The sequence below is a fragment of the Colias eurytheme genome, chromosome 31 (genome assembly GCF_061535395.1).
Source record: "Colias eurytheme isolate Ceu_HAF_F1 chromosome 31, ilColEury1 Martin Lab GWU primary, whole genome shotgun sequence".
NCBI lineage: Eukaryota > Metazoa > Arthropoda > Insecta > Lepidoptera > Pieridae > Colias > Colias eurytheme.
Genome location: NC_143010.1, coordinates 3323639 through 3339838, shown reverse-complemented (window position 1 = coordinate 3339838; position 16200 = coordinate 3323639). Strand labels below are relative to the sequence as shown.

The following is a 16200-nucleotide window of genomic DNA, read 5'->3' as shown; positions in this document are numbered from 1 at the left end:
GACACTCGTAATACTTGTAAATATTCTATAATTTTAAGGAAAAACGGCATTATTTCTAAAAAAGAAATATTTACCGATGAAATATTATTCCTTTATTAGTATAATTACAACTTGTGGAAGAATTTCCGCAATGGGATATGCTGAAACACACCATGTTTATACACATACGTCTCCAGAGCAACTGAACAGTGACGAACACGCTGGTGTTGTGAAAGTCACCTGAGTGGCGACAAGGTCACGCGCGCTTACGACTTCTAGTGTCTTGTTATTTAGATTTCTATGGTCTTACCACAAAACAATTTAAACAGTCTAACTTTAAACCAGGGATCTGTCACTTTAATAGTTGTCTATGTGAAATACGACAAAACCAGATTAAAGAGAACTCGCGCTTAAAATTAAACCCTGTCTAAAGTTTTTTGTGGTAAGACAGTCGATCTTCAAAAACGGCACACAAACGCACACACGATTGGACGTCAAAGTGAGATGGCATGATTCAACTATTATGAGAAAGAGGCAACTGGAGTAAAATGTGGCTAATTAGCCACATTTGTGCAAATCTCGGAGCACTAATAACCTATTTGCACATTTTTAACACGCTTATAATTATTAGCTTATATCACCTATATTTTTGTATGTATCCGACTCCGTTAGACTCAATTTTGACCCACTTTAAACAGACAAATTTAATTCAGACATCAACTCAAACGACAAACACTTTCATGAGCTTAAGCGTAGGTATTTTCTTTTTAGGGTTCCGTTCCTTAGTAGGAAAAACACAGTTATAAGATCACATTTTTAAGCTATTGCATAGCTTCTATCGCGGGCCTTGATCGCGACGACTGAATGTAAAAATTCCGTAACGATAAAACCTAACGCCCCCCACTCCAGTGGGCACAGCGATGCGATGCTATGCAATAGCGCAACCGCGGCAGTCGAGAGTGACACACGTATTTTTTTACTTTTAGTCGATAACATTACAGCGACTTTTTTTTTCAGGACAAATAATAAATAAATATTTGAGACAATTTTCATACACGGCACGATCTGATCCCATACTAAGCATTTGCTTGTGTTATGGAAACCAGATGGCTGATAAACATACATATATAAATTTTAAATAAATACTTATATTATATATAATTAACACTCAGACACAGAGCAAACATCTGTTTATCACACAAATATTTGCCCCGGGTGGGAATCGAACCGACCTCTGGCTTGGAAGGCAGGGCCACTACCAACCAAGCCAACCGGTCAGTCAAAAATTATTTTTATTGAAGTGAAACTTCTTTATCGGGGTTAGAAAAAAATTTAGTGTAACATTTTTTCGTTACGCGTGACATTTTTCCGTTACGCGCCATCTTTCTCTTATCCCTACCACGCGTGATTCGACGTATTTCTATAAAGTTGCATAAATAATTTTTTGAAAATTAAGATCATAAAGAAGTTTCACTTCTTACGTGTGTACACTAGTACACGCACACATTTTTATTTCTTCTTTAAACCTTACAACACTGTTTAACATCACTATCTTTAACACAACACTGCCTCCGTCCTTTGCCAGCCAACGGCCGATCCTTCTCATCCCAAACCACGACACCGTCACACGCACAAATGCGTTTCGGATTCTGGAATATTCCAGCGGAACGCGCTATTATTCCGCAGGCGATTCTGGAACGAAAGCAATTTATTAATCTATACTAATACTAATATTATAAAGCTGAAGAGTTTGTTTGAACGTGCTAATCTCGGAAACTACTGGTCCGATTTGAAAAATTCTCCGCTCCTATTGATCTTAGCGTGATGATATATAGCCTATAGCCTTCCTCGATAAATGGACTATCTAATGAAATCATTTTTCAAATCGGACCCGTTCAAACTAATGAACACTTCAGATTTACAATAATAAGTATAGATATGAAAATATTGTTTCGTTTAAACCAAATACAGATTGAAATTATTTAATTTTAAAAATTATTTCTCCTGTAAAATTCTTCATTAATTCCTTATTACACACGCTATATTTATTTTTATTTTTAACACGTTACCTGACACGTGACCTGATCGAAAAAGCGTCAGACGGATGGATATCAAACATGCTCAACGTTAATAATCAAGTTTTCACTTCTGCCGGCACTCCCCCAGTGCAACCCGTCTTTTTTTATAAAAAAATACCAAAAGAATACTCACGGCTCCCCACTATCCCCATTCACTTTGGATAGCGGACTAGAACCTCTGCCCATGTCATCGCAACCTGACGTCACAGCTATCGACCTTCCGACTATGTCTGATACCTGCAAAATATATTTATATATATACAAAACCTTCCTATTAAATCACTCGTTATTAAAAAACCGCATCAAAATCCGTTGCGTAGTTTTAAAGATTTAAGCATACAAAGGGACAGAAAAAGCGACTTTGTTTTATACTATGTAGTGATACGAAATATAGAGTTAATTACAATGAATGCTTTGTTTAACGCCGCTTGGATATTTTTAACGACTTTTTAAATTTGAATACGAGATTGTAGTCTTTTTTAAGCTATTGCATAGCTTTATCGCGGGTCTTGAGCGCGGGGACCGAATCGAGAAATTCCGTAACGAAAAAACCTCACGCTCCCCACTCCGACGGGCGCGGAGGTGTGGCTTGAAGGCATAGCATGCAATAGCTTTACCGCGGCAGTCCCCGAGTGCCACACGTCTTTTTATTAAATTTTTATCTAACATAGACTTTATAAAAAATTATTATTATAAAAGTAAGTTTTAAGATGACACAAAAAGGCTTTTTGATACAAGATCTTTTGTTAAAACATTCGTTAAAATCAATTAACAAAATTAAATAACTATCGGTTTAATATCCTAAGCACACTCTGGAATTTCGAATTAAAAAAAATCACATAAAAAAGAAGGTTATAAATCAGTCAAAATGACAAAAATCCAAATTAATATCCACCCACCTTAAGCACGTTATCCAGTATTCTAAAGGTCGCTCTTCCAGTGTCATCAGCTATGATATTTCCTAAGTCACCCGCGTGTCTCTTCTCCGGAGGGTCTAACGGACCCCCGTGCGGTGACTTGTGGGGGTTGAAATGACCCCCTATTGACTTGCAACCCTGCAATGATGTATTTTAAATTAAAACATAAAAAGACCTACGGCTTATAGTTAAAATTATATTAAGTATACTAGCTTTCCGCCCGCGGCTTCATCCGCGAAGAAATAGCCGCATAGTTCCCGTTCCCGTGGGATTTCCAGGGTAAACCTATCCTATGTATTAATCCAAGTTACCTCTATGTGTGTGCTTAATTTCATTGTAATCGGTTCAGTAGTATTTGCGTGAAAGAGTAACAAACACACTCATACACATCCTCACAAACTTTCACATTTATAATATTAGTAGCATATTATTCTAATTAAACCCAATAGTTACAATTAACGTAGTTAATAAAAACCATTGAATCAATGCAGTGAACAATCATTTAACGTTATTTACATATACCAACCATAAATGTAGCTTACAAAAAACAACCAACTCACATCAACCAATCAACGTAGTTTACAATATTATGCAAAATACAGTTACAAAGAACAACCAATCAATGTAGTTTACAACATTCAAACATTGTCTACAGAAAGTAAACAATCAGCAGACAGTATTTACAACGGTTAACCAATCAATCAACCAACTCACAAATCAACCAACTAACTCACAACTTACCAACCAATTAACTCACAACTCACCACCAACCAACTCACAACTCACCGCCAACCAACTCACAACTCAACACCAATCAATTCACAACTCATCACCAAACAACTCACCACCAATCAACTCACAACTCACCACCAACCAACTCACAACTCATCACCAATCAACTCACAACTCACCTCACTCAAATCGCCCGTATCGTGCACATGCAGCCCGTGCTCACCGGGTGTCAGTCCGTCTATACACACATCTGCAACGAGCGGCCCCTGTTCTGTCTGTTGAAATCGCACTACACCCATTATGTTCTTACCACAGCTTTGGTTGGATATCATAGCGACGGCTGATTGCGTTTCTGGAAATTTGATTAAATTTAATATAAGTACACTGTACATGTGTTTTGTAAGTTATTCATGGGTATGTAAAAATAAATAAAAAAAACACTTGTCAAAAATCAGATAAAAAATATTCATAGTTTTTTTCTGTAAGTGGGAAGCAAACGTATAAATACCTAATATTTACAGGTTTCTTTGCATGAAAGGGAAGAAACAACTAATCTTTTTCATGATTAAAAAAAATCGCAATACATAGTAGTAAGTACTAAAATTAGGGCCTCGTTCACCATCTCCAAGTAAAGCGTTGATTAGTTACTTCTAATTTAACTTTAATCAGCAAGTAAAGGTTACGACTTACGAGTATCTTTTGTCAATTTCACAAATGAAAAATAAGCTCCGAGTAACAACTTACTGGTTAAATGAGTAACGGAACAAATCGTACGTCACATTCGTTCAATATTACGTCAATGTCACTCGTCAAACGTCATTGCACTATTGCAGCTGTCATTTATGCATTGTTAATTGTTGTGGATTGTCTGTAGGGTTGGAAATACGCGTGTGATTTTAATTTGTTAAGTTATTATATTAAGTACTTACCTAAATAGGTATCATGGATAAAGTTAAAAGAGATAGAAGTGCAAACTTTTCTTTACATTTTACACCAAAAAAAACACTTTTTGATGAGCTGACTCAAGCTAAGCTGGAATTAGTTCAGCTCCAAAGAGATTTTTTGGAAGCAGAAATAAGTGAAAAAAAGAAGGTGTGGGAATTTGAAGAAAGTGAACGCAAGAAGGAGGCAGAGTTTAAAGAAAAGGAGCGCAAATGGAAGGAAGAAGAGTATAAATTAAAATAAGGAAAGAATTTTAAATAAATAAATTGTTTGTTTTATTTAGGATCTATTATTATTTAGTAATGGTAAAAAATATTCTTGCACCAGTTTATTTCTAGGATCATAATTCAGCTCAGGGCTCTGTGCTACAATTTCTTCCTGAGAGCTGTGTATCAGTTGAGTTGTAGTTGTCCCCAAAGTTTCTTTCATTAATATTAATTGCAATATTATGCAATAAAAGCAGGCAACTATTATAGCTTTTAGCTAATTTTACGTTATCTGTCGCCTAAGCACAGGAAACCTATTCTTGCACACACCAAAACATCTTTCAATAGTATTCCTTGTTCGAATGTGTGACTCATTATATAAATTTTCTGCCGGGGATGATGAGTTCAGAAAGGGTGTCAAAAGATATTGCTTTAACCAATTTAACTCATATCCACTGTCACCGAGAAGTAAACCATCTCTAAATTGTCCACTTTCAAATCTGTGTTTCAAAAATGAATTATTATAAATTGACTGATCATGAACAGATCCTGGCCATCTTGCTACAATATCCAAGCATTTTCATATAATTTTTTTAGAATTTTAGAATTGCATGTTCCTATAATTTTCAGCCGAATTGCCACCTGAAATGGAAAGTAATAAAGTATATAAGGATTACATTTTAATATTTTAATGATTACCAAGTTAACATTTTCTTCATTGGTATGCAACATTAAAAAATAAAACGTACCAGGTGACTTTATTGTAACATGAGTACAATCTAAAGCCCCTATTACCCTGAGGAATCTTGCGATTTCATAAAAACCATCTTGAAGTGTGCTTAAGTTGTCAGGGAACTTTATTATCAACAAGCAGTCCGCCCCGGCTTCGCCCGTGGTACATAATATTTACGTTTTCTCTACGTAAGAACCATCCTCGTACTTCAAGGAATATAATAAAAAAAGAATTAACGAAATCGGTTCAGCCGTTCTCAAGTTATGCGCTTACCAACACATTTTGCGATTCATTTTTATATATAACTAGCGGTCCGCCCCGGCTTCGCCCGTGGTACATATTTACGTTTTCTCTACATAAAAACCATCCTCGTACTTCAAGGAATATAATAAAAAAAGAATTATCGAAATCGGTTCAGCCGTTCTCGAGTTATGCGCTTACCAACACATTTTGCGATTCATTTTTATATATAAGAAGATGGGCGTAGTAGCTGTTGGTGGACTGACTGACACACTTCTTAAGTAGGATCTATTAGCGAGATACCTCAATGCTAAAAGTAGTCTTGTTTTTGTTGAAACTGCTTGATTTCTCAAAATAAAGATTTTTTATAAGTTAGGTAACTACTACACCTAATTCAAACAACAGGTAACACATTTATGTAGCTACTTTGAATATTATAGGAGAGTTATAGGAGAGAGGGATTAATATGATTTGATATATCTATAAGTAAAATCACTTCAATAATTAAAAAAAACCACTCACCTTTGCGATGTAGGCATTATTTTATGTTTTATAAGTTATGCACTTGGTTAACTGCATATTTTGATGGACGAAATCTAGCAAAAAAATCAGTTTCATCGAAGTCCGTAAAATAATCAACACGGAATTTAACTACACGAATCCTTGCTATTTGTTGTGTCGAAGAATATTCTAATTCATCCAACTGATGATCAATTAAATCAAATAAATCCATTTTTATTCGTTTATTTAAGAAAAATCGTTGGTGATATGCAAGAAATGACAACAAACAATACTTAGAGCTAGCGCGTAAGAGCAACTTTGTCCCTGCAACTATTTTGTCTCTCCACATATGGGCTAGTATGAAGGTGCGCGCACGTAGCGACGCAACTCCCCATACATTTGATGGGAGAGACAAAATAGCTGCGGAGACAAAGTTGCTCGTGCGCGCTTGCTCTTAATCGTCGAGTAAAACACGCTAATTGGCAGAAGAAGTAAGTTATGGGTCAGTTAATCTTATGATTAGTGCTACTCGGACGTCGTGAAACTCGCACTTGAAGTTACGGGTCACTTTAACTGGCGATTAGCCTACTCGACACTTTACTTGAGGGTGGTGAAACAGGCCCTTATACTTACAATTTTTTTTGAAAAAACTAGAATTTCTACATTGTTTTCTGTTATTATTATTTACTATTTGTAGACTTTCTTAAAACTATTCCTTATTTAAACATAATGTTTCTACACTCATATGTTAATCACTGTACCAAGGAGGCTTCACTTACCACCAAAACCTTGCAACACTGCTCTCTTGCCAGACACTCTAGATATAATATCGACAACCATTGTACTTGGTAACACTGTTTCCACCATGACGGCGCCATCTTTGAAAATTGCCTGAAAATATTGAATATATAATAAGAAAATGTAGAATGGAATACAATAGAATTAATATAAAATCTAGTTTTTCCACAGTTTTATAAAGAAAAACAAATTGAATGTATATACATACATGTATGGTAGGAAAATATCACATAATAGCTTCCCCATATCTGTTAGTACATGTGCTTATAACTTTAAAACTTTGCAACAGATTTTATTTTATTATTAGACATAATTAGTTCTCAAATAAGGTTTTAGTATATAATTTAAGTTTTCTACAAAGCCGACGATGCTGCACGTAGAATGCTAGTAACAGTACGTGTAACTATCCTATCTCTCAAGTTGGATCGAACTGCACATGGTGTGCGAATTTTATTATTATCGGTTAAGTGGTTTAGGAGTCCATTGAGGACAAACATTGTGAAAAGAGATTTATATATATTAAGATTTACAGATTTACAAGGAAAATTTTAGTAGTAGTTTAGGAAGCAAGTAAAGCCGCAGGTAAAAAGCTGGTTTAGAATAAATACATACCTCTTTAACTCCATCCAATGATTTTAATTCCTTAACTGTTTTATTCACAACTGTCTCGTCGGGATGTGGACCCAAATCCAACAATACTTCTAGCTGAAAATAATAAATATACAGGTACATAAAAATGTTCATAAAAAAAAATATCAGTGACTTGGTAATGTATACTAATATTATAAAGCTGAAGAGTTTGTTTGTTTGAACACGCTAATATCAGGAACTGCTGGTCCAATTTGAAAAATTCTTTCGGGGTAAGATAGCCCATTTATTTAGGAAAGCTATAGGCTATATATCATCTCGCTAAGACCAACAGGAGCGGAGCAATGCGCGTAAAACCGCGGAGCAGTTAGTATCAAACTATTATTTTTGATGTTATTCTCTTGCCTTTTCATATATTGACTATTTATAAGTACTTAAAATTATAGACAAGTGCTTAAAGTTTTATAAAAGTTACCAAAAAATGTCTAAAAGAAAATACTATTTTTATCCATATTTTTCATATGATATTTGTATCAAAGCGATTGTTTTGGTTTTAATTTTTATAGCAGTGTTGGCGACATAATTTGGACATTTATAATCTGTGCAACTTACAGAGCCACCTGGCAACACTGTTATTCGGGAAGACATCTTTGATTTACAATTTACATTTTACACGGCATTCTATACAATCCTTTCTGTTAATTACTATTTTACAATTGTTACATTAATAAAGTACATACGAGAGAATTATTACTTTCTATTATCATACAACCCGACATACATAACAGATTGGCGACGAGAAAGTGGAAATTCAATACAAATAATCGAGTGAAGAACATCGTGCGTACATTGACCCATGTGCTCCTAACACCTTTTCCTTTGTTCCAAGGGTTCCACATTCCGTGATGATAACCCGCTTCACAACCTCCTTTTTCCTTCATAATAATATACAATACATTACAAGTACGCAAAATGGAACAGCAATTGGGGCAAGTATTATCTCAAATGTTAGAAACTATTCGAGGAATTCAAGTACAACAAGCGCAATTACAACAACAATTACAAAATACGAATAAATCGGTGAGTGGAATTACATTACAACCATACGACGAAAACAATGAAAGTTTCGCATCGTATTTACAGAGGTTAGAAAATTACATTAACCTAAAAGGCGTTACAAATGATAAAACAAAATCACAGATTTTTCTGAACTGCATTGGTCCTAAATACTATCAAGTTTTACAAAATATTACAGCACCTGATTCTCCGAAAACCAAATCATATTATGAACTGATACAATTATTGAAAAACCATATTGCACCTGAACCTGGTGAAGTAGCCCAACAGCACAAATTTTGTTTACGACAACAATACGAATGTGAAAGTATTGCAAATTATGTTGCTGGTTTAAAAGAACTAGGGGGAAAATGTAACTTTAAATGCGCAAGCTGCGAACACAGCACATTTGAAACTCATCTGCGAGTACAATTCATACGAGGTCTCCGGAATTCAGAAATAAAAGAAAGATTATTACAAGAAAGCTCATCTACAAAGGTTGATGATTTAATTAAAATTGCAATGGCGATTGAGACATCTAAAGCTGAAACAAAAGAAATGTGTTCTGGTCAAGTAAACATTAACAAAATTTCAACTAAATCAAATCATTTCAAAATTAATACAAACATACATAAACCTAAAAATATAAATACATACAAAGATAAAAATATAAATAAATCATACAGTTCATATAACGAGAAGAAGAGAGAAATAAAATGTTTTCGATGTGGCAAAGAAAACCATACAGCAAGGCAATGTCGTTTGAAACATAAACTATTTTGCAAGAAATGTAAGACAAAGGGACACATACAATCGGTATGTTTCAGAGAACAAAAACAAATTGAGTTAGTTCAGGATCAATTCACCGAGGAAGATGAAATTTATGAAATACACAAGATATTTAACAATAACATACAGAGTGATAAATTTAACATAACCCTACAATTAAATGGAAAAATACATACCTTAGAACTGGATACAGGCGCTGCAGTTACTACATGCTCGACAAATTTTTATGAAAAATATTTTAATAATCTGAAACTTAAAGATACATCAGTAAAGCTAAGAACATACACAGGAGAAATAATACACCCATTAGGAACTTGTAATTTAAATATTCAGTATAAGAACACAGTTATTGAAGGAAGAATCTTTGTAATTGACTGCAAAGTAGACACCGTAGTTGGAAGAGAATGGCTTAGAAAATTGAACTTAAATTTTGAAGTAAATTCAATATACAAGGAAGAACAAGACATAACAGAAAAAGAATTCAAAAATAAATTACAAACATTATTAGAAGAATATAAAGAATTATTTACAGAAGAAATAGGTGAAATTAAAGATTATCAAGTCGCATTTAAATTGAAAGAAGATGCAGTTCCAGTTTATTTAAAGCCACGTCCAGTACCATTTGCATTGAAAAATCAAGTAGAGGCAGAAATTGACAGATTAGAAAAAGAAGGCATATTAGAAAAGGTTACATACTCACAGTGGGGTACACCAATTGTTCCTGTGATGAAACATAATGGAAAGGTACGACTATGTGCCGACTACAGAGCTACATTAAATAAAAACCTAGAAAATGACAACTATCCAATCCCTCGAGTTGAAGAGATATTTTCAAAGCTCAGCGGTGGTAAATATTTTTGTACATTGGACATTAACCAAGCGTATTTACATATGAAGACAAATGATGATACAGCAGAGATGCAAGCCATAAGTACATGTAAGGGTACATACAAAGTAAGAAGACTGATGTTCGGTGTGAAAATAGCACCAAATGTTTGGCAAAGATACATGGATCAGACATTACAAGGATTAGAAGGTACAGCTTGTTTTTTTGATGATATCGCTTTACAAGGACATACATACATACAATTACTACAAAGAATCCGAAAGGTATTTAATAAACTTAAAGAATGTGGATTACATCTAAACAAGAAGAAGTGTCAATTTTTTCAAAAATCAGTTACATATCTTGGACATAAAATAAATGAAAAAGGATTACACCCTACAGAAGAAAAGATAAATGATATAAAGAATAGCCCACGTCCCACAGATGTTACATCTCTACGTACTTTCTTAGGAATGATAAATTATTATCAACAATTCATATCTAATTTGGCATCTAAACTAAATCCTTTATACAAGCTATTACAGAAAGATACAAAATTTATATGGAATAAAGAATGTGAAAAAGCATTTCAAGAGTTGAAAATTGAGCTATGTGGAGAAAAAGTACTTATACCGTTTCATGAGAACTTACCTGTCACATTAGCTACAGACGCATCTCCTACAGGATATGGAGCTGTTTTATCACACATCATGCCGGATAAAACTGAACGACCTATAGCATTTGCATCAAGATCCTTAACTAAAGCAGAGAGAGGTTACAGTCAGTTAGATAAGGAAGCAGCAGCCCTAGTATGGGGATTAAAGAAATTTTTCCAATACTGTTACGGCAGGAAGATAATACTCATTGTAGATAATCAACCATTAGCTAGAATTTTACACCCAGAGAAAGTTACACCAGCTACCACAGCCATACGATTAGTACACTATGCAAACTTTTTAGCAGGATTTGACTATGAGATACGATTGAGGAAGACTACAGAACATGCGAATGCCGACTATTTTTCAAGAATACAGTATACAGATACAACTGAAAGGAATGAGACAATGACAGACAATGAAGCGTTCTACCTAAATCAAATTGCAGAAATGCCAGTTTCATTAAAGGAAATAAGAGAAGCTACAGCCACTGACCCTGAGTTACAGAAATTATACATAGATATACAGTCAGGAAGAGAAGATACAGGAAGACTATACGAATATTCACTACAAAACAATTGCATATTTTATGGCATAAGAATTGTAATACCTAAAAAGTTACAACCTCAAATATTAAAAGAACTACATACAGCTCACACCGGTATTGTGAAAATGAAGGCATTAGCCAGAAGCTATGTCTGGTGGAAGAATATAGACATAGATATAGAGAACATGGTAAAGCAGTGTAAAACATGCTGTTTAATGAAAAACAACCCTACTAAAGTACCTATACACATCTGGGAATATCCGAAAGAGTTTAAACCAGGAGATAGAGTACAAATAAGGATGTATGATAGTAACAAATGGAAATTTGGAAGAATATTAGAGAGGAAAGGAAAATTACATTACAAGGTGGAAGTAGATGGAAAGATACATCACAGACATACTGATCAGATTATAAAGACATCATGCTTGAGTGAGAATATTAATACACCAGATACTTACCGACCAACTTACCTGCAAGAGAGTTCACCCACACCAGCTTCACCTGAAAAAGAATGCATACAACCTAGCCCTACAGTAATAACACATACACCAAGAAGATCATCTACACAGCCAGTAGCAAGTCCAGGAAATTACCAACCAGAAACCCTTGTACCAGAAACAATTCCAGATACACATGAACCTACACCATCCAGAATTGAAATCCGTCGTAGTACTAGGATGAGAAAACCTCCCAATAGATTGAACCTTTAAATTTATAACGAGGGAGAGTGTTGGCGACATAATTTGGACATTTATAATCTGTGCAACTTACAGAGCCACCTGGCAACACTGTTATTCGGGAAGACATCTTTGATTTACAATTTACATTTTACACGGCATTCTATACAATCCTTTCTGTTAATTACTATTTTACAATTGTTACATTAATAAAGTACATACGAGAGAATTATTACTTTCTATTATCATACAACCCGACATACATAACAAGCAGACATGACCTTATGTTAAAATTAGTCGAGTAATCACAGTTTTACATTATAATTGTATACTCAATCGATGTTTATAAGGTCAAAGGGTAGTATATGGGTAATTTGTATATTTTAAATTAGTGTACTTACTTTAGATGTTAACATTTTGTAGCGAAAACTTAAAACTTTAAAGATACACTGATATCTCTATTATGTAGTATAATATTCTACGTATTTTTAATAAAAAAGATTTTTCCTGATAGAAAATTCGCGAAACTTGTTCACAATAATCGTGATTTTTTTTTTTTTTTTTTTTTTTTTTTTCTGTTATGGCAAGAAGCTAAAACTATTTGCCAGTGTCAAGTAAAAGGTAGGGAATCCATACACGGGAAAATAGGATAGTACGATATTTTACAAGGTGATCAGAAGAGTTAGGCCAAAATTAATACAAGTTACATTATAATATTACATATTATTCACATAAACTAAATAGATTAAATAGAAACTAAAAAACATTACAATTTGACGTTATTCTTAAATATAAAAGTAGATATAAAAAATATATTATATATATATTATATATTATATATTATTTTATTATTTTTTAGGATACATAAATAGATATGACATACGAGTAGGAAGAGGAACATTTGAAGAAATTAATGAATTATAAAAGGAAGAATGATCGTATAAAGAGCAAGAGAAAAATATATGGTCTATATTTCCCTCATCCTCTCCACACTCGCAAACTTCACTATTTAATACGCCTATTCTGGCTAAATGACTAGAATACACATATGTCCTATTCTCATGCGACTTATTGTAGATATAACTAATTTATTTGCTTCAACACCAACAAACCAAGGTTTTATGGGGATTACCGGTTGAATTCTATAGTAATTCCTTCCCTTATGCTGTATCTGTCCAGACCGTATTCCACGCTTCAAAGAGAAATCGTTTCGGTAATGTTAAGAGATCATGAGAGTAGTTAATGTATGGATACATATCTCTACACTGCACTGCATCCTTGGCCAAGCTATCAGCCCTATCATTTCCGTGGATATATAAATTGAAATGATTGAAATATTTTTAAAACTAATGCCAACACTATTTACATATTTATTATTATGCGCTGGTAATATTAGACGTTTAAATAGTATTGACTTTTTAATAAGTATGGCAGCACCACCATACCCATCAATCATAGACCATCAATTCTGTCATCACGAATACTCAATTCAATACAAACACTGTGTACAAACTTAACCTAGAATTCGAAAGAAGAGATTTGGTTTTAACCAAGTCTCATTTAGAGTAAATAAAAAAGGATTGTGCTTATTTATTAATTATTATATGAATTAGATCTGACTTTTTAGGTATCACGCTTCTGCAGTTCCACTGTATTATTTTGGAATCCATGATTACTAAATAAACTATCAATTACTTTATGTAAAGTGGCAACGTTGGACGGTTTCAGAGTGTTATTTTTCAATAGAGTGTTGATAAGTAAAGTAATTATATCCATTATCTGGGAAGATTCAGATTCATTAGGGGCTACGTGATAACCGCAGCCATTTTCAGGCGTAGGAATCTGAGCTTCCCTAATAATAGCATTATGAGCATTTTTATCAAAACCCTTATTAGTCTTAGGAGGCAATTTTGGTTTTAAAAAATAAGTCTTTTTGTAGGATGAATTTGAACTATTTACATTCAATCTATTTGTGGTTGAATAAGCAGATGAAGACATTAATACATCCCCATAAGACTTTGATACATTTGGGTAAAGTTTACTTGCTTCCCCGTAAGATATATTTTTTTCAGACATACTTATTTTAATATCCTTTTGGCGTTTAAATTCTGGACAGATTTTATTAGTTGCGAAATGGAAGCCTGAACATAACAAACATGATGCACAATCTTCTTCGACTGTACAAGTGTCGCCAGAATGATCTTGACCACACTTATAACATCTGGGTTTGGAACGACATATATTTTTAGTATGACCATATCTACAGCATTGAAAACATTGGATGGTAGGGAAAATGTAAAGATTAACTGGCAGAGAGTTATAACAGGCATACACACGTTCAGGAAGAACTTGACCGTCAAATGTAAGAACAACAGATTGTGTTGGTCTCCAAGATATGGAACCATCAATAATAACCTTATAATTGATCCTTCTAACTTTTATAATTTTTCCACAGCCAGCTGGAGTTGAAATATTTTCTATTATTTCCTCTTGGGACCATTCAGAAGGTATTCCTTTAACAATACCAATGCGACTTATGTTAAATGTTGGTATTTTTGCACTTAGCTTATTTAATTCTAAATTTTTATTTTTAATAAAATCATTAGCATCCTTTGGCGTTGAAAATGCTACAATACAACGATTTCTCCCTATTTTTTTAACACTACCAGATACTATATTTTTAATATTGTTATTTTTTAAAAATCGACCAAAAGTAATGGGATGCAATGTTGTTCCATCGCCAGGTGTTGACTCTGTACGCTGAACATGAACAATATAAGGGAAGGAGTCAGTAGATAGGTATTCTGAACGTAAATTTGGTAAAGCCGATTGTTCATTCATATTATTATCATTCTTATAGGATTCATTAAAAGTAACATCAGAATTGGACTTTTTATTAGGCTCAGTGCTATCACTGTCCTGTTTCCTTAGCCTGCGTTTTTTAGGAGTGCTTTCCACCCAACTATTTTTTAATGCAAAATCGTTTTCACATTCTATACTTGGAACCGTAATATAACTAGCTACTTCAGGACCAAGTTGGAAACTTGGTCCTGAAGCTATAGGGTCGGGAGGATCGTTCATCGATCAGCCCGCCAAAATTTAAGTGCAAAATTTTTTTTACATACTATAAATCAGAATAAAATAGACTTACCAATAAAAAACTACTAACTACACTAATTTACAAGTTTATATATAGGAAACAAAAGATATATACAAAGCCAAACTCAATTGAACATTAATTTAAATTTTTTTTCAAATTAAATTTCAAAAATTACACCCGGCTCGTTCGAAGATTCCCGCGCTTTTTCTAATCGTGATTTATTTACTTTTGTCATTTTGACACTGTCATAAAAAACACGGCATGGTTTTGACGTCGACATCAAACTTGGATGCAAATCTTTTGGACAAATTATAGAAAACAATGAATGTGAATATTTAAATATGTTTACAATATCAAATAAAATAATAAGCCAACTTTTTTATGTGATGATTGGTATTTACGAATATAGAGTGATCGTTTTCCTTACAATCAAACCACGCTTATTGCATTGTAGACCTTTTGTTGTGACCATGATTCCGGACACGTTGTGAGCGAAGTTTTCGCTCAATTTTTTTCAGATTTCAGTCTTTTAGCAAATATCTACATAATATTACATCTATCAGCTATCTTCTATGCGTATGTTTGACATTGAACTCCTCGTAAACGACTGGTCCTTGGGCCGATTTTAATAAAATGTATTGTAATATGTACATATTACCTACCTGTCAGGCGGATACCAAATTAAGTTTTATTATAATATATTTTTAAGTTATACACGCAATAAAATAGTAAATTTAATCAATTTAATAATGAACTTCCTTCGCTTTAAGATATATTCCAACCTTATTCAAAAAGTTGTTTATAATCTTAGGTTCACAATTTAACGATAAGCACC

The 16200-nt window shown here is 33.6% G+C and overlaps 2 protein-coding genes across 2 annotated transcripts; both read right to left on the bottom strand.

The window, feature by feature from the left end:
- Window positions 1–276: 276 nt before the first annotated feature.
- On the bottom strand, window positions 277–12813 carry Ccs (Copper chaperone for superoxide dismutase). The gene is made up of 7 exons (XM_090118983.1): window positions 12667–12813; window positions 7739–7831; window positions 7108–7219; window positions 3886–4058; window positions 2957–3112; window positions 2191–2294; window positions 277–1671 (listed from the first exon to the last, which is right to left on the bottom strand). The coding sequence occupies exons 1-7, from the start codon at window positions 12679–12681 to the stop codon at window positions 1500–1502; spliced, it is 825 nt and encodes a 274-aa protein (XP_089975109.1). The 5' UTR covers window positions 12682–12813; the 3' UTR covers window positions 277–1499.
- Window positions 12814–13879: 1066 nt separating this feature from the next.
- LOC149895489 (uncharacterized) lies at window positions 13880–15346 on the bottom strand. Its single transcript, XM_090118785.1, has one exon. The coding sequence runs from the start codon at window positions 15344–15346 to the stop codon at window positions 13889–13891; it is 1458 nt and encodes a 485-aa protein (XP_089974911.1). The 3' UTR covers window positions 13880–13888.
- Window positions 15347–16200: the final 854 nt, after the last annotated feature.

Bases quoted from the DNA above. Each gene is read 5' to 3' on its own strand.
- Ccs (XM_090118983.1), bottom strand. The intron at 2,295-2,956 runs GTGGGTGGATAT...TATATTTTGCAG, and splicing joins TACTGGATAACGTGCTTAAG to GTATCAGACATAGTCGGAAG. The intron at 1,672-2,190 runs GTGAGTATTCTT...CTTTCGTTCCAG, and splicing joins AATGGGGATAGTGGGGAGCC to AATCGCCTGCGGAATAATAG.
- LOC149895489 (XM_090118785.1), bottom strand. From the start codon at position 15,346: ATGAACGATCCTCCCGACCCTATAGCTTCAGGACCAAGTTTCCAACTT.